The sequence below is a fragment of the Triticum urartu genome, chromosome 2A (genome assembly GCF_056163025.1).
Source record: "Triticum urartu cultivar PI428250 chromosome 2A, HENAU_Tu73, whole genome shotgun sequence".
NCBI lineage: Eukaryota > Viridiplantae > Streptophyta > Magnoliopsida > Poales > Poaceae > Triticum > Triticum urartu.
The window spans coordinates 697,562,408-697,581,741 of NC_141874.1; the positions used below are offsets into that span (position 1 = coordinate 697,562,408).

At 43.8% G+C, this 19,334-nt stretch overlaps 1 protein-coding gene across 1 annotated transcript; it reads left to right on the top strand.

The window, feature by feature from the left end:
• The first annotated feature begins 15,527 nt into the window (after positions 1-15,527).
• LOC147986884 (uncharacterized) lies at positions 15,528-18,617 on the top strand. Its single transcript, XM_087542188.1, has 2 exons — positions 15,528-16,899; positions 18,070-18,617. The coding sequence occupies exons 1-2, from the start codon at positions 15,528-15,530 to the stop codon at positions 18,615-18,617; spliced, it is 1,920 nt and encodes a 639-aa protein (XP_087398314.1).
• Positions 18,618-19,334: the final 717 nt, after the last annotated feature.

Here is a 19,334-nt window from a genome sequence, read left to right on the forward strand (position 1 = left end):
GTAGCTCAGTGCTAGACTTTTGTTAAGCATCTTGAATGGATCCCTACCATGTGTTTTGATGCCATGTTTGGGTGCTGTAGCATGTTCATCTTGTTGCATTTATATGGCTACTTGCTGTTTATCACAGACCGGTGCCATATTTGAATTGCTTGCCATTTTCAAACCGTAACTCCGATTCCGGTGATCTTTATATCATTTTCAAGTGATTTCATCTCATCTTTCTAGTGGCACACTTGTATTTCCAAGTTGAGGCCAGGTTCATTCATTTCCCTTGCAAATCATGCATATGCATCGCATACTGCATCCCGCATATCATACCATGTTCTTGTGTTGGTTGTTTACTATGTTGTGTGCTTCTTTTCCTGTGTTTGCTTCTTCGGGTTGGTTCCGATAACGTCGCGTTTGTAAGGACCCGTTCGTCAACGTCCGTTTGTCTTCTTCATGGACTCGTTCTTCTTCCTTGCGGGATTTCAGGCAAGATGATCATACCCTCGAAATCACTTCTATCTTTGCTTGCTAGATGCTCGCTCTTTTGCTATGCCTATGCTGCGATACCTACCACTTGCTTATCATGCCTCCCATATTGTTGAACCAAGCCTCTAACCCACCTTGTCCTAGCAAACCGTTGTTTGGCTATGTTACCGCTTTGCTCAGCCCCTCTTATAGCGTTGTTAGTTGCAGGTGAAGATTGAAGTTTGTTCCATGTTGGAACATGGAGATGATGTTCCTTGTTGGAACATGTTTACTTGTTGGGATATCACAATATCTCTTATTTAATTAATGCATCTATATACTTGGTAAAGGGTGGAAGGCTCGGCCTTATGCCTGGTGTTTTGTTCCACTCTTGCCGCCCTAGTTTCCGTCATATCGGTGTTATGTTCTCGGATTTTGCGTTCCTTGCGCGGTTGGGTTATAATGGGAACCCCTTGACAGTTCGCCTTGAATAAAACTCCTCCAGCAAGGCCCAACCTTGGTTTTACCATTCGCCACCTAGCCTTTTTCCCTTGGGAGTCGCGCATCCCGAGGGTCATCTTTATTTTAACCCCTCCCGGGCCAGTGCTTGTTTAAGTGTTGGTCCGAACTAGAGTCCTTTGCAGCGCCACCTCGGGGAAACTTGAGGACTGGTTTTAGTTGTACGGAGCACTCATCCGGTGTTGCCCTGAGAACGAGATATGTGCAGCTCCTATCAGGATGTCGGCGCATCGGGCGGTCTTGCTGGACTTGTTTTACCATTGTTGAAATGTCTTGTAACCGGGATTCCGAGTCTGATCGGGTCTTCCCGCTAGAAGGTCTATTCCTTCGTTGACCGTGAGAGCTTGTCATGGGCTAAGTTGGGACACCCCTGCAGGGATTTGAACATTTGAAAGCCGTGCCCGCGGTTATGGGCAGATGGGAATTTGTTAATGCCCGGTTGTAGATAACTTGAACCTTAACTTAATTAAAATACATCAACCGTGTGTCTAACCGTGATGGTCTCTTCTCGGCGGAGTCCGGGAAGTGAACACGGTGTTGGAGTTATGCTTGACATAGGTTGTTCTAGGATCACTTCTTGATCATAATTTTATCGACCATGCTTTGCCTTCTCTTCTCACTCCCATTTGCGTATGTTAACCACCATATAGGCTAGTCGCTTGCTGCAGCTCCACCTCATACCTTTTACCTTACCCATAAGCTTAAATAGACTTGATCGCGAGGGTACGAGATTGTTGAGTCCCCGTGACTCACAGATACTTCCAAAACCAGTTTGCAGGTGCCGATGAGACCGTGCAGATGATGCAACCAAGCTCAGGAGGAGCTCGATGAAGATCTTGTCCTTTGTGTTGTTTCGTTCTAGTTGATCGGTAGTGGAGCCCAGTTGGGCTCGATCGGGGACCTTGTCGCATTTGGGGTTCTTCTTTTATTTTGGTTCCGCAGTCGGACCTTGATTGTATTTGGATGTTGTAATGCTTTATTCATGTAATTGTGTGAAGTGGCGATTGTAAGCCAATTATGTATCTTTTTCCCTTATGTATTGCATGGGTTGTGTGAAGATTACCTCACTTGCGACATTGCTTTCAATGCAGTTATGCCTCTAAGTCGTGCTTCGACACGTGGGAGATATAGCCGCATCGAGGGCATTACACTGACTCGGCACCGGTGACATGACGGTCATCAAACATGAGGTCCATTTTAGCCAAGTTGGGTGGTCCTCCATTCCTATACTTTGCATGCTCCGGGTTTTTCTGAAATATAGCAAAAGAACAAACGGTCAGCTAAATGGATAATTAAGATAATATAAACCCAATGTAAATGCTATGAGTAACATGAACTTACTATTAGGTGAGTGTTCCACCAATCAGTATCAGCATCAATGGTTCCTAGGTTAGCATTCCATCCAAGTCCAGATGCGTCAATTTGTAGTTGTTTCCATTGATAATACATAGTTTTGAGATTTTCCCATCTATTCTTGAATTGCATCCTCACATAACTTTTCTTAGTTATCTGCAACCAACTCTCCCCTAAATTCTTATATCATCTAGGACTCAAGAACGCCCCCGGCCTATTGCCTGCTTCAACTTCCCTCGCACACAACTCGCAAAATACCCTAGTATGGTATGCATCCCAAATTGCCTTGTCTGTCTTGTCTGCCTTCTTCACTGCCTTCTTCGCTGACTTATTCGCTGCCTTCTCCATCTAGTTCATTTTCACCATAATTTATACCAGAATACATCACAAGGAAGAACTATGTATAGCAAACAAGCATGTCCAGCAAGCAAATAGAAAAAGATATGTCCATCATGAAACAAGCATAGCCATTTGACCCAAGCAGAGCATCTACATGTACATCCAGCAAGCAGAGCATCCACAACAAGCTTCAAATATTAATTTACCCATCAATGAACAACAACTATGCATCATATATCAGCATCATGTATGAAGCCTCAATCAACCAGAGCATCCACATCAAGCAATATGCACCATATCAATCAAGCAGTGCATCCACAAAGAACAGAAATTTCTGCCAAGAAAATCTCACCCCAACTGACAACGACATCGTTGCTCGAGGGAGTGGGCGTCGTTCTCCGGCGGTGGATGAGAAGGCCAGGCGTTGGCCGGTGAAGGGGACCGGCGAAGACGGCGAGTGGAGGCAGCGACGGCTCTTGCCGCGGCGGTGGCGTCTCTTGCGGTGGGCGAGGACGAGTGGAGGTGGCGGCTACTGACAGCGAGTGGAGGAGGCGGCGGTGGGCAACGGCGAGTGGAGGAGGCGGCGGCGGGCGACGGCGAGTGGAGGAGGCGGCGGCGGCTCTTGCGGTGGGCGAGGATGAGTGGAGGCGGCGGCTACTGACGGCGAGTGGAGGAGGCGGCGGCGGGCGACGGCGAGTGGAGGCCGCGGCGGCAGCTCTTGCGGCGGCGGCGGAACCCTAGGTTCCTCTCCCCCTCATTGTCTCTGTTCGTGCGTGGGCTTGCGATGAGGGAGACGAGACGAATGGATCGATTGAAACAGGGCTCAATGGCATTCCTTTCGTAATTGCGCTGAACTGTCAAGGGCGTCGATGGAAATTTGACCGAGGGAAATCAGTTTCCTGGTGAAAGCACGACTGGCCTCGCTTCGCCCTATACCACGTAAAAAGGCCTGAAACCGTTTTTGACTATCAGCCGAAAACTGCCCCGTTTTAGCTGTTTGTTACAGCTTTAGCTTATTTCTGCCGGAAACTGCTCTCTAAAACCAAAACAAACACAGCCGTAGTGAGGGAGAGGAGTGGACTCGATGTAGTAGTTAGGAGACGATAAGGTTAGGTGCAAATCTTTCCAAAGAAAATTAGGTTTTTTACAAATTAAAGCAGCTGTGTTAGTTTCACTTTTATTTTTATTATATATTATATATGTTTATATGATGCAGTATAAAATATTATTTATATTTTAAATCTTCCACTTTCATTATATCATGCAGTATAAAATCGGTTTTGAGGTACGAGAAAATGTGCATATAGCTAAGTATGTTATACATGATAATACAAAAAGTGCATTTTTATATATTTTTCTTTCAGAATATAGCAGAGATAGATATGGATTTTGAAGATGTACAAAAGGAACCCATCGACAAGGGTTCTGAACCGACATCGCTGAAAGCAGTGGCAGACCTAGCCCACTGGGCCAGGGTGGGTCAATAGTGTAATTTACATATATATTTATCTTTTCTTCTATTTTTTGGCCTTTATGCCACAGTACTATAGAGGCTATTTCCATATCTCGGGGTGGGCCGTGGCCCACCCTGTCCACCCCCTACCTCCGCCACTGGCTGAAAGGGGCTGAATATTCACCGAGTGTTTTACAACATCATGATGTGGAACTGATGATGTAGATCTTAATAATTTGTAACACATTTTTATTTAGTGCATCGTTTTGTACGTATATGTCGTTAAATTGAATTTTTGTTATCAGTTTACTTTACAATTATGCAATTGTGTCCATGTTATATTTTCTTCACCTCTAAAATTTAACATGCATTATTTTTATATGACTTCAACGAAATATTTCAGATGCCCATGGCAACGCACGGGCCTTTTACTAGTTACTTAAAAGGTTTAAGCATTACACATGTTCTCTGCATAACTAAGATGCACACAGTCAATGCCAGAGGCAATACATACACAACATCAGCTAGGCCGGTGACTGCTGGACTGGTTTGGCAAAGCGTCTGAAGCGAATAAGGCCGTCTTTATGATGGTGCTTTATCACATGTTTTTTTAGAAAAGGAGGATGACCCCCGGTCTCTGCATCTGGGAGATGTATACGGCCACTTTATTGATTATTCTCGAGGACCTTACAAAGTATTACAAACAATATATCTGAATCCACCATCTTGGCAACATATACCGCTACTCCTATTCATATGATGAAGGGATGCTAGCTAGGCCACTACCCAAACCACTCACCTAAACCTAACATCAAAAGCTGGAAGCCCCAGCCGAGCCACATACCGGGTCTGGGGCACAATCCGGTCAGACGCACTCGTGTGTCGTCGCAGCCATCTTCCACAGGTCCGTCTTCAGATTATATTGAGGCTTCTACCTTGTCTGGCCACTCTGCCATCGACGTCACCATGACGCCAGACAGCTACCTCCTCCTGCACGAGTCCATCTCCGTGCATCGGACGCCGAGCCTCCACTGCGCCAAGCCGCCGATCTCCGCCGCCATCAATGTGTGAGATGAAGTACCGCTCCACCACGGCAGGTACAAGGTAAGGAAGGGCGAGGTCCCCATCGGAGACACGGCCGGACGGGCCGCCACCAGGAACCAGACAAGCTCGGCATACACGCCCAGCATCCCCATGCCCAAGACGGTGCCTTTAAGAAGGTGACGACGTTGTGGCGCCGCTGCCGCTTAGCCACCGGGGCTAGGGTTTTCACCCGCGCGCATGGGAAGGGGGAGGCAGGGGAAGTTGAGCCTCGGCGCCGCCACCAAGGAGGGAATGGCGTCCGGTACGCCATCGACGCCGTCACCGCCACCGGCGGCCAAGGGTTTCCCCCGGCTAGACACCCTGCCGCCACCTATGAACCAGCCACGTCATCAGCAGGCGCGTGCACACCGGAGATCCAGGCCGGCCGGAGGTCATGCGTCACGGGCGGACCAGAACGCCTCAGATCTGACGAGGGGAGCCCGGGGCCTCCCCGCGCCACGACCAACGCCCACCGGGACCTCGCTACCCGCGCAGCCGAGGGGACCCGGCCAACCTCACATGTGGTTAGCAAGAACTGCGACAAGATACGGAAAGCTCATTGAGGATTCTAGATCCCTTGTTGATCGTGACTGGGCACTGCTAGATGAATGGGCTAATGTCCATGCTTCACCGGTTACCACACAAGGAGGAACACCAACGTAGGAGTAGCGCCCCCCGGACCAAGGATGGCTGAAACTTAATGTCGATGGAGCGACAACGAAGGTGGATGGCTCAGGAGGCGCTGGAGCGGCCGTACGAGATCATCATGGTGTGTTCGTGGGAGGTTCATGCCATTTTTTTTCCATCCATGAAGAACCCAGAACATGCAGAGCTATTGGCTTGTCGGCGCGGTGTCCAGCTCGCCATTGAGGTGGGCGCTCGGAGGATTGTCTTGGAGACAGACAATCTGGGAGTCAAACAAACATTATGTTTGATGGAGCTAGCTAGATCCCGGTATGGCCCCTTCATAGAAGAGATTAAGGAGCTTCTTGACTCTCGGGATGAATTTCGTGTGTGTTGGGCTAGGCGTTCCGCGAATCGCATGGCACATAATCTAGCTAGGGATGGTTGCCTTAATAAGTTGTGCAAGACTTGGTTTTCGATTCCTCCTTGTATTCATGACATTGTTGTGGCTGAGGCCACTTAGTTAACTAGAAGATACCTCGTGTGTTGCTGCGGAAATCATGATAAAACCAAGCAAAAAATAGCCTTATAGAAATATCTTTTCAAAGAAAAAGAAGAGTTACGAAACTTGTAATATAGATACATGAAGCAATTTAGTAACCCTCCTCAACAGTAACAAAAGAAGTCATATTCTCATAAACCATCTCGGCGACGAGGGAATATCTACAAACTAATGGGTCAAAGCATAAAATGAATCAATTGTTGTATGTACCTTGTATATATCGATACATTTGATGAACTTTGCAATGAACGGTGACAAACCAGAGATATAGGTTGTATCAGTACAACCATTAACTTATAACATGTTCTTGTTTATCCCCAATTAAAGAAATCACTTGTATGTAAGAGGATCCATAGATATGATCCCTATAATGAAAATAGTGACAATTAAATTTATGCAAATAGTGGACCAAAATGTTACTTTTGTGAAGTCAATTAACGTATTTTTTCTCACAAAAAGAAAATAAGTTTTTTTAGAAAATTAACCCAATCGGTAAGAAGGTTTGTATGGCGCAATAATATTATCCGATAGGTTAGTAACACATGTAAGAAATCAAATGATTTTGCTATCTAAGACATCCAGAATCAAATGCAAAGTGCATGATAGTGCAAATAAAAATTTAAAATAAATGGTAAAAGATGGGGCTCGTATGTACCAAACCTGCCAGATGGTTATGTATGAATTTCAGAATTAGGATTAGGTTGCAGATCAAGAAGCTTTAATTCATTGTTAGACCCTTACCTATCCAAAGAACAACATAGAATTGGTCTGCACATGGGTTGCAGCATGTACATCTGCAGAAAAAAAATATAGTTCAAGAACGAGGACTTGACCTTAAACTGCAGAAGCGTTCTTGCCGTAGTCTGTAGGCCTCCGTCTTCGCCCAGTTGAAGCTAGCAAGCACCTCGGAACAAACATTATGTTTGATGGAGCTAGCTAGATCCCGGTACGGCCCCTTCATAGAAGAGATTAAGGAGCTTCTTGACTCTCGGGATGAATTTCGTGTGTGTTGGGCTAGGCGTTCCGCGAATCGCATGGCACATAATCTAGCTAGGGATGGTTGCCTTAATAAGTTGTGCAAGACTTGGTTTTCGATTCCTCCTTGTATTCATGACATTGTTGTGGCTGAGGCCACTTAGTTAACTAGAAGATACCTCGTGTGTTGCTGCGGAAATCATGATAAAACCAAGCAAAAAATAGCCTTATAGAAATATATTTTCAAAGAAAAAGAGGAGTTACGAAACTTGTAATATAGATACATGAAGCAATTTAGTAACCCTCCTCAACAGTAACAAAAGAAGTCATATTCTCATAAACCATCTCGGCGACGAGGGAATATCTACAAACTAATGGGTCAAAGCATAAAATGAATCAATTGTTGTATGTACCTTGTATATATCGATACATTTGATGAACTTTGCAATGAACGGTGACAAACCAGAGATATAGGTTGTATCAGTACAACCATTAACTTATAACATGTTCCTGTTTATCCCCAATTAAAGAAATCACTTGTATGTAAGAGGATCCATAGATATGATCCCTATAATGAAAATAGTGACAATTAAATTTATGCAAATAGTGGACCAAAATGTTACTTTTGTGAAGTCAATTAACGTATTTTTTCTCACAAAAAGAAAATAAGTTTTTTTTAGAAAATTAACCCAATCGGTAAGAAGGTTTGTATGGCGCAATAATATTATCCGATAGGTTAGTAACACATGTAAGAAATCAAATGATTTTGCTATCTAAGACATCCAGAATCAAATGCAAAGTGCATGATAGTGCAAATAAAAATTTAAAATAAATGGTAAAAGATGGGGCTCGTATGTACCAAACCTGCCAGATGGTTATGTATGAATTTCAGAATTAGGATTAGGTTGCAGATCAAGAAGCTTTAATTCATTGTTAGACCCTTACCTATCCAAAGAACAACATAGAATTGGTCTGCACATGGGTTGCAGCATGTACATCTGCAGAAAAAAAATACAGTTCAAGAACAAGGACTTGACCTTAAACTGCAGAAGCGTTCTTGCCGTAGTATGTAGGCCTCCGTCTTCGCCCAGTTGAAGCTAGCAAGCACCTCGGAACAAACATTATGTTTGATGGAGCTAGCTAGATCCCGGTACGGCCCCTTCATAGAAGAGATTAAGGAGCTTCTTGACTCTCGGGATGAATTTCGTGTGTGTTGGGCTAGGCGTTCCGCGAATCGCATGGCACATAATCTAGCTAGGGATGGTTGCCTTAATAAGTTGTGCAAGACTTGGTTTTCGATTCCTCCTTGTATTCATGACATTGTTGTGGCTGAGGCCACTTAGTTAACTAGAAGATACCTCGTGTGTTGCTGCGGAAATCATGATAAAACCAAGCAAAAAATAGCCTTATAGAAATATCTTTTCAAAGAAAAAGAAGAGTTACGAAACTTGTAATATAGATACATGAAGCAATTTAGTAACCCTCCTCAACAGTAACAAAAGAAGTCATATTCTCATAAACCATCTCGGCGACGAGGGAATATCTACAAACTAATGGGTCAAAGCATAAAATGAATCAATTGTTGTATGTACCTTGTATATATCGATACATTTGATGAACTTTGCAATGAACGGTGACAAACCAGAGATATAGGTTGTATCAGTACAACCATTAACTTATAACATGTTCCTGTTTATCCCCAATTAAAGAAATCACTTGTATGTAAGAGGATCCATAGATATGATCCCTATAATGAAAATAGTGACAATTAAATTTATGCAAACAGTGGACCAAAATGTTACTTTTGTGAAGTCAATTAACGTATTTTTTCTCACAAAAAGAAAATAAGTTTTTTTTAGAAAATTAACCCAATCGGTAAGAAGGTTTGTATGGCGCAATAATATTATCCGATAGGTTAGTAACACATGTAAGAAATCAAATGATTTTGCTATCTAAGACATCCAGAATCAAATGCAAAGTGCATGATAGCGCAAATAAAAATTTAAAATAAATGGTAAAAGATGGGGCTCGTATGTACCAAACCTGCCAGATGGTTATGTATGGATTTCAGAATTAGGATTAGGTTGCAGATCAAGAAGCTTTAATTCATTGTTAGACCCTTACCTATCCAAAGAACAACATAGAATTGGTCTGCACATGGGTTGCAGCATGTACATCTGCAGAAAAAAATACAGTTCAAGAACGAGGACTTGACCTTAAACTGCAGAAGCGTTCTTGCCGTAGTCTGTAGGCCTCCGTCTTCGCCCAGTTGAAGCTAGCAAGCACCTCGGAACAAACATTATGTTTGATGGAGCTAGCTAGATCCCGGTACGGCCCCTTCATAGAAGAGATTAAGGAGCTTCTTGACTCTCGGGATGAATTTCGTGTGTGTTGGGCTAGGCGTTCCGCGAATCGCATGGCACATAATCTAGCTAGGGATGGTTGCCTTAATAAGTTGTGCAAGACTTGGTTTTCGATTCCTCCTTGTATTCATGACATTGTTGTGGCTGAGGCCACTTAGTTAACTAGAAGATACCTCGTGTGTTGCTGCGGAAATCATGATAAAACCAAGCAAAAAATAGCCTTATAGAAATATCTTTTCAAAGAAAAAGAAGAGTTACGAGACTTGTAATATAGATACATGAAGCAATTTAGTAACCCTCCTCAACAGTAACAAAAGAAGTCATATTCTCATAAACCATCTCGGCGACGAGGGAATATCTACAAACTAATGGGTCAAAGCATAAAATGAATCAATTGTTGTATGTACCTTGTATATATCGATACATTTGATGAACTTTGCAATGAACGGTGACAAACCAGAGATATAGGTTGTATCAGTACAACCATTAACTTATAACATGTTCCTGTTTATCCCCAATTAAAGAAATCACTTGTATGTAAGAGGATCCATAGATATGATCCCTATAATGAAAATAGTGACAATTAAATTTATGCAAACAGTGGACCAAAATGTTACTTTTGTGAAGTCAATTAACGTATTTTTTCTCACAAAAAGAAAATAAGTTTTTTTTAGAAAATTAACCCAATCGGTAAGAAGGTTTGTATGGCGCAATAATATTATCCGATAGGTTAGTAACACATGTAAGAAATCAAATGATTTTGCTATCTAAGACATCCAGAATCAAATGCAAAGTGCATGATAGTGCAAATAAAAATTTAAAATAAATGGTAAAAGATGGGGCTCGTATGTACCAAACCTGCCAGATGGTTATGTATGGATTTCAGAATTAGGATTAGGTTGCAGATCAAGAAGCTTTAATTCATTGTTAGACCCTTACCTATCCAAAGAACAACATAGAATTGGTCTGCACATGGGTTGCAGCATGTACATCTGCAGAAAAAAATACAGTTCAAGAACGAGGACTTGACCTTAAACTGCAGAAGCGTTCTTGCCGTAGTCTGTAGGCCTCCGTCTTCGCCCAGTTGAAGCTAGCAAGCACCTCGGAACAAACATTATGTTTGATGGAGCTAGCTAGATCCCGGTACGGCCCCTTCATAGAAGAGATTAAGGAGCTTCTTGACTCTCGCGATGAATTTCGAGTGTGTTGGGCTAGGCGTTCCGCGAATCGCATGGCACATAATCTAGCTAGGGATGGTTGGCTTAATAAGTTGTGCAAGACTTGGTTTTCGATTCCTCCTTGTATTCATGACATTGTTGTGGCTGAGGCCACTTAGTTAACTAGAAGATACCTCGTGTGTTGCTGCGGAAATCATGATAAAACCAAGCAAAAATAGCCTTATAGAAATATCTTTTCAAAGAAAAAGAAGAGTTACGAAACTTGTAATATAGATACATGAAGCAATTTAGTAACCCTCCTCAACAGTAACAAAAGAAGTCATATTCTCATAAACCATCTCGGCGACGAGGGAATATCTACAAACTAATGGGTCAAAGCATAAAATGAATCAATTGTTGTATGTACCTTGTATATATCGATACATTTGATGAACTTTGCAATGAACGGTGACAAACCAGAGATATAGGTTGTATCAGTACAACCATTAACTTATAACATGTTCCTGTTTATCCCCAATTAAAGAAATCACTTGTATGTAAGAGGATCCATAGATATGATCCCTATAATGAAAATAGTGACAATTAAATTTATGCAAACAGTGGACCAAAATGTTACTTTTGTGAAGTCAATTAACGTATTTTTTCTCACAAAAAGAAAATAAGTTTTTTTTAGAAAATTAACCCAATCGGTAAGAAGGTTTGTATGGCGCAATAATATTATCCGATAGGTTAGTAACACATGTAAGAAATCAAATGATTTTGCTATCTAAGACATCCAGAATCAAATGCAAAGTGCATGATAGTGCAAATAAAAATTTAAAATAAATGGTAAAAGATGGGGCTCGTATGTACCAAACCTGCCAGATGGTTACGTATGAATTTCAGAATTAGGATTAGGTTGCAGATCAAGAAGCTTTAATTCATTGTTAGACCCTTACCTATCCAAAGAACAACATAGAATTGGTCTGCACATGGGTTGCAGCATGTACATCTGCAGGAAAAAAATACAGTTCAAGAACGAGGACTTGACCTTAAACTGCAGAAGCGTTCTTGCCGTAGTCTGTAGGCCTCCGTCTTCGCCCAGTTGAAGCTAGCAAGCACCTCGGAACAAACATTATGTTTGATGGAGCTAGCTAGATCCCGGTACGGCCCCTTCATAGAAGAGATTAAGGAGCTTCTTGACTCTCGGGATGAATTTCGTGTGTGTTGGGCTAGGCGTTCCGCGAATCGCATGGCACATAATCTAGCTAGGGATGGTTGCCTTAATAAGTTGTGCAAGACTTGGTTTTCGATTCCTCCTTGTATTCATGACATTGTTGTGGCTGAGGCCACTTAGTTAACTAGAAGATATCTCGTGTGTTGCTGCGGAAATCATGATAAAACCAAGCAAAAAATAGCCTTATAGAAATATCTTTTCAAAGAAAAAGAAGAGTTACGAAACTTGTAATATAGATACATGAAGCAATTTAGTAACCCTCCTCAACAGTAACAAAAGAAGTCATATTCTCATAAACCATCTCGGCGACGAGGGAATATCTACAAACTAATGGGTCAAAGCATAAAATGAATCAATTGTTGTATGTACCTTGTATATATCGATACATTTGATGAACTTTGCAATGAACGGTGACAAACCAGAGATATAGGTTGTATCAGTACAACCATTAACTTATAACATGTTCCTGTTTATCCCCAATTAAAGAAATCACTTGTATGTAAGAGGATCCATAGATATGATCCCTATAATGAAAATAGTGACAATTAAATTTATGCAAATAGTGGACCAAAATGTTGCTTTTGTGAAGTCAATTAACGTATTTTTTCTCACAAAAAGAAAATAAGTTTTTTTAGAAAATTAACCCAATCGGTAAGAAGGTTTGTATGGCGCAATAATATTATCCGATAGGTTAGTAACACATGTAAGAAATCAAATGATTTTGCTATCTAAGACATCCAGAATCAAATGCAAAGTGCATGATAGTGCAAATAAAAATTTAAAATAAATGGTAAAAGATGGGGCTCGTATGTACCAAACCTGCCAGATGGTTATGTATGAATTTCAGAATTAGGATTAGGTTGCAGATCAAGAAGCTTTAATTCATTGTTAGACCCTTACCTATCCAAAGAACAACATAGAATTGGTCTGCACATGGGTTGCAGCATGTACATCTGCAGAAAAAAAATACAGTTCAAGAACAAGGACTTGACCTTAAACTGCAGAAGCGTTCTTGCCGTAGTCTGTAGGCCTCCGTCTTCGCCCAGTTGAAGCTAGCAAGCACCTCGGAACAAACATTATGTTTGATGGAGCTAGCTAGATCCCGGTACGGCCCCTTCATAGAAGAGATTAAGGAGCTTCTTGACTCTCGGGATGAATTTCGTGTGTGTTGGGCTAGGCGTTCCGCGAATCGCATGGCACATAATCTAGCTAGGGATGGTTGCCTTAATAAGTTGTGCAAGACTTGGTTTTCGATTCCTCCTTGTATTCATGACATTGTTGTGGCTGAGGCCACTTAGTTAACTAGAAGATACCTCGTGTGTTGCTGCGGAAATCATGATAAAACCAAGCAAAAAATAGCCTTATAGAAATATCTTTTCAAAGAAAAAGAAGAGTTACGAAACTTGTAATATAGATACATGAAGCAATTTAGTAACCCTCCTCAACAGTAACAAAAGAAGTCATATTCTCATAAACCATCTCGGCGACGAGGGAATATCTACAAACTAATGGGTCAAAGCATAAAATGAATCAATTGTTGTATGTACCTTGTATATATCGATACATTTGATGAACTTTGCAATGAACGGTGACAAACCAGAGATATAGGTTGTATCAGTACAACCATTAACTTATAACATGTTCCTGTTTATCCCCAATTAAAGAAATCACTTGTATGTAAGAGGATCCATAGATATGATCCCTATAATGAAAATAGTGACAATTAAATTTATGCAAATAGTGGACCAAAATGTTACTTTTGTGAAGTCAATTAACGTATTTTTTCTCACAAAAAGAAAATAAGTTTTTTTTAGAAAATTAACCCAATCGGTAAGAAGGTTTGTATGGCGCAATAATATTATCCGATAGGTTAGTAACACATGTAAGAAATCAAATGATTTTGCTATCTAAGACATCCAGAATCAAATGCAAAGTGCATGATAGTGCAAATAAAAATTTAAAATAAATGGTAAAAGATGGGGCTCGTATGTACCAAACCTGCCAGATGGTTATGTATGAATTTCAGAATTAGGATTAGGTTGCAGATCAAGAAGCTTTAATTCATTGTTAGACCCTTACCTATCCAAAGAACAACATAGAATTGGTCTGCACATGGGTTGCAGCATGTACATCTGCAGAAAAAAATACAGTTCAAGAATGAGGACTTGACCTTAAACTGCAGAAGCGTTCTTGCCGTAGTCTGTAGGCCTCCGTCTTCGCCCAGTTGAAGCTAGCAAGCACCTCGGAAAAAAAAGCAAGCACCTCGGAACTACCAGCAAGTGCCAAGAAACATGCAAACACCATATGACAACACAAAATCAAGCCAATCAGAAGAATGCAAACAAACCAGGACAGATTGGAGGCTCGAGCTCACCATTGATACCGATCTTGATCAGAGTTGTGCAGACCATGAAATCAGAAAAGCAGAAGATTAATCATCATCCAAAGCACCACCAGAAATCGAAAACTGCAACAACTAATAAGTGCATGAAGTGGTAGACTGGTCTTGGAGCTGTGCAGACCACGAAAATCCATAAAATAGACACAAGATCAATCATCCAAAGCAGCACCAGTAATCCGAAACTACAACAACTAATAAGTGCATGAAGTGGCGGACTGGCTGGCCAATCATGAGGAGAAGAGACGCTCACGCTCTTCTTCAGTTGGGCTTGCGGGCTTTCATATAGACGTCGAGAAGGCAGGAGGATGCCAGCGAGCTTCTCCTTCCTGAACTCATCCGCTGGGACCGGGGCCATGACGGGGATGGTCGTGGTACGTCTGAGGCCATCGACGCGAGAAGGGCATGGAGCAGAGCAACGCGTGCGCACATGTTTACTGGGCATCACGGGGCTGGCCGCGTCAGGGGCGTGTTGGAGTTAAACCCGACGTAGTCGCCGTATCCGGATCGTATACGGAACAATCGCCTAGATGTACACGTGCATGTATGTGAGCCCGAGTAGGACTAGTGTTAGATACCGATTCGGTTTGCTAGTACTAACTAGGCTGATATATATATATGTACGTATACCCCTTGTAAACTTGTACCGAACCATGAGTTGAAGCAATAAAGTAATTACCAGGAACGATACGTTCCTATGGCAATACATCGGTTATACGCGTGCGTGCTTCCGGCCGGCTGGCCGTTGTGTATATACGTGTGCTGTTTTGTGTTGCTTGCAGCAACTACGACGCTTGATCGATCAAGAGCAAGATTAGCTAAAGGAGGCTAGCTTTGCACTGCGGTTGATCGGTGCATCTCGGCGTAAAGCACTTCGTCGAGTTCGTCAGCGAACTCCGTTCATCATCGTCGTTCGTCCTTGGTCGTATCACCGTTGCCGGAAAGTACTTGATGTCGTCTCGGCCAACAATTGATATCAGAGCAAGGTTGATCTTCTAGTAACGGAGGATCATGGCGGACGACGAGAAGACCAAGCAGCTGGCGAAGTATTCCGGTGCGGCTAAAGTAATTGCTGCTCCGGCGAGTTCGTCGTATCCACGGTTTAATCGCGAGAACTTCGCGGTCTGGAAGCCCCTCATGGAGTGTGGTCTCCGCGCCAACGAGCTATGGGACGCGGTCGATCCAGGAGACGACGCGTTCAAGAAGGAGGGAGCCGAGCACCGGCAGGATCGGCAGGCGGCGTCGGCGATTTATTCGGTGATGCCGATGGATGTCCTCCAGCACCTGATCGCCAAAGCAACAGCGAAGGAGGTGTGGGATACGCTGAAACTCATGTTCGCGGGACACACCCGCGTTAAGCAAGCCAATCTCCAAACTCTCCTAAAGAACTACGAGACTTTGGTCATGGGCGACGATGAGTCCGTGGATGCGTTCGCTTCACGGGTGGCTACTCTCGTCAATCGGATCCGCGCGCTTGGAGAAAACCTCATGGAGGCCTCAGTTGTCCGGCGGTTCTTGCATGCGGCCCCTCCCCGGTACCTGCAAATTGTCACGGCGATCGAGCAGTGCGTCGATCTCGCGACTCTCTCCATCGACGATCTTGTCGGACGGTACAAGGCTCACGATGAGCGGATGCGGTACAGTCTTGGGGACGGGAGGAACGACGAGCTTGTGATGCTCACAAGGGCGCAGTGGGTCGCTTTGTCAAAGGAAAAGCAAGGCGGATCCACGAGCAGCAGCAAAAAGAAGGGGAAGCAGCGTTCGACGAGAAAGAACTTCGCCGACTCGGACGACGACTCAGATGGTGAGGCTGCACCACCACCAAGGAAAAAATTTGACATCAGAAAAGTGAGGTGTTATAGTTGTGGCCTCCTCGGTCACTTCAAGGCTGACTGCGAGAAAGCACCGAAGCAGAAGGCGCTCATAGCCCAGCAAGGAGATGATAATGACATGATGTTGATGTGTGAACTCGTGGACAAGCAGGATCCAGTTCTTCAAGTGTCGGCTAAAGAAATGGTCGCGCTCGTGAAAGAAAAAGTTTGCCATCATGATCGTGGTCCGGAAACCTGTGTCGAAGCTACAGATGCGGGAAGTGATTCCGAAACTTATGTCCGTGCTATGAACGTAAGTGCCAACTTTGCTGAAGCGGATGAAGCGATAGCTACATGTACTCGACCGTGGAGAAGCAGCCCTGTTACAAACCTGATTGGTATTTTCAAAACTTGTGCCGAAGCTACTGGCGTGGGACGTAATTCTGAAATTTGTGTCGATGCGACGGACACGAACGTCAATTTGGCGTACGTGGCACCTCAAGACCACGTATCAAAATATGCTGATGCAAAAGTAGACACGTATGCAGCAAATATGGCCGTGCCGGAAGCCGGTGCATCGAGTCGTGCGGTGACTTGCACAAGTGAAACATGGACGAGGAGTTCTGAAAGCATTAACGACTCGATGGAGTCCGGTGGCACTTGCGCAGCAGCCGTGCCACGCTGGCTAGTAACAGGCAGACGTGCAGTCCAACCAGAGAAGAGGTCTGTTCGACTGGAGGAACGCAGCCCAGCAGGAGCATTTTGTGGCTCAAGTGGTGTGCTAAGGTCGTCACCTAGTGACTCACCGAGCGGAAGTTGCAGCACAGCAGATGGGCAAGGCCCACCAGTAGTGGCAGCTGGAAGTCCAGCTTGGGAAGTCACGCACGATGACCATGCTAGCAACCGAAGGAATGTTTCATGCGAAGCATGTAATGGATTTTTTGCTTTGCCAAAAGAACAGTGCATAGCAGAAAATGAAACATTGTCTCCAAAGACACAGGAGACGAGGACAACTTCATCTACACCCATGCATCTTAAACCGGTGTTACACCCATATTCGGAGAAAACTCTTCGGACGCTTGACCCGGAAAAGGTGAAAAGGAGTGGACGACGGTGTCTAGCAAGCGTCGAGGAACCGGCGGATTTGGAGGACGCAAATACGAAGGAATGTTGGCGTCAGGCAATGGAAGAGGAGTTGAGGCCGATTCACGACAATAATGCATGCAAGTTTGTGGATCTTCTCAACAATGAAAAAGCCATGGATTTCAAGTGGGAATTTGTGATCAAGAAAGATGCCGAAGGGTCCGTGAAGCACAAAGCGAGGCTAGTAGCGAAATAATATGTGCAAGAGGAAGGTGTGGACTTCGAAAAAGTGTTCATTCCCGGTGCAAGGATGGAATCGGTGAGACTACTCATCGCTCTCGCGGTTCGGGAATCATGGAAGATACATCACATGGATGTAAAATCCATGTTTTTGAACGACGAGTTAGAAGGAGATGTGTATGTTAATCAACCACCGGGTTTCATCAAAGAGGGAGAGGAGTACAAGGTACTGAAATTACACAAAATCTTGTATGGGCTATGGCAAGGACCTCTAGAGTGGAACGTCAAACTTGATCAGACCTTAATTTCTTTTGAATTTGAGAAAGCCCCGCTAGAGCATGCAATGTACAAGAGAGGTGAAGGAAGGGATCGTCTACTAGTTGGCATCTACGTTGACGACCTATTAATTATTGGAGCAGATGAAGAGGTGATTGCAAAGTTCAAGCTACAAATGAAAGAGCTTTTCAAGATGGATGATCTAGGTCTTTTGAGCTGCTACCCCCGGATAGAGGTACAACAAAAGACGGAGGGGATCACATTATGCCAGGAGGCATACACAAGAAAGGTACTTGAAAACTATGGCATGAAAATTTGCAATCCAATTGACGCTTCAATGAAACATCGTGTTGAGCTAATCAAGAAGGGCGAAGCACCTGCAATTGATGCAATAGAGTATATTGCAGCTGCAGCTGCGATGTGTCAAGGTGTGTGGCTAGGGAAGCTACACGGTGATCTCATGGATCGAGATCCGGAACCAGCGGTGCTCAATGTTGACGGCGATTCTATAACTTTTCTACGCGAGGATCCAGTGCGGCATGAAAGAAGCAAGCACATTGATACGGTGTATCACTATATAAAGGACTGCGTGGAAGAAGAGAAGATGAAGGTTAACTACGTTTGCACTGATGATCAACTGGCGGATATGCTAACCAAGACTTTGGACCGAGAGAAGTTCTTGGAGATGTGAAAAAGGATCGGCGTCGAAGCTGTGACGTGACGACGTCGTGTTTAGGGGGTGATTGTTGGAGTTAAACCCGACGTAGTCGCCGTATCCGGCTCGTATACGGAACAATCGCCTAGATGTACACGTGCATGTATGTGAGCCCGAGTAAGACTAGTGTTAGATACCGATTCGGTTTGCTAGTACTAGCTAGGCTGATATATATATGTACGTATACCCCTGTAAACTTGTACCGAACCGTGAGTTGAAGCAATAAAGTAATCACCAGGGACGATACGTTCCTGTGGCAATACATCGGTTATACGCGTGCGTGCTTCCGGCCGGCTGGCCGTTGTGTATATATGTGTGCTGTTTTGTGTTGCTTGCAGCAACTACGACGCTTGATCGATCAAGAGCAAGATTAGCTAAAGAAGGCTAGCTTTGCACTGCGGTTGATCGGTGCATCTCGGTGTAAAGCACTTCGTCGAGCTCGTCAGCGAGCTCCGTTCGTCATCATCGTTCGTCCTTGGTCGTATCACCGTCGCCGGAAAGTACTCGATGTTGTCTGGGCCAACAATTGGTATCAGAGCAAGGTTGATCATCTAGTAACGGAGGATCATGACGGACGACGAAAAGACCAAGCAGCTGGCGGAGTACTCCGGTGCGGCTAAAGTAATTGCTGCTCCGGTGAGTTTGTCGTATCCACGATTTGATCGCGAGAACTTCGCGATCTGGAAGGCCCTC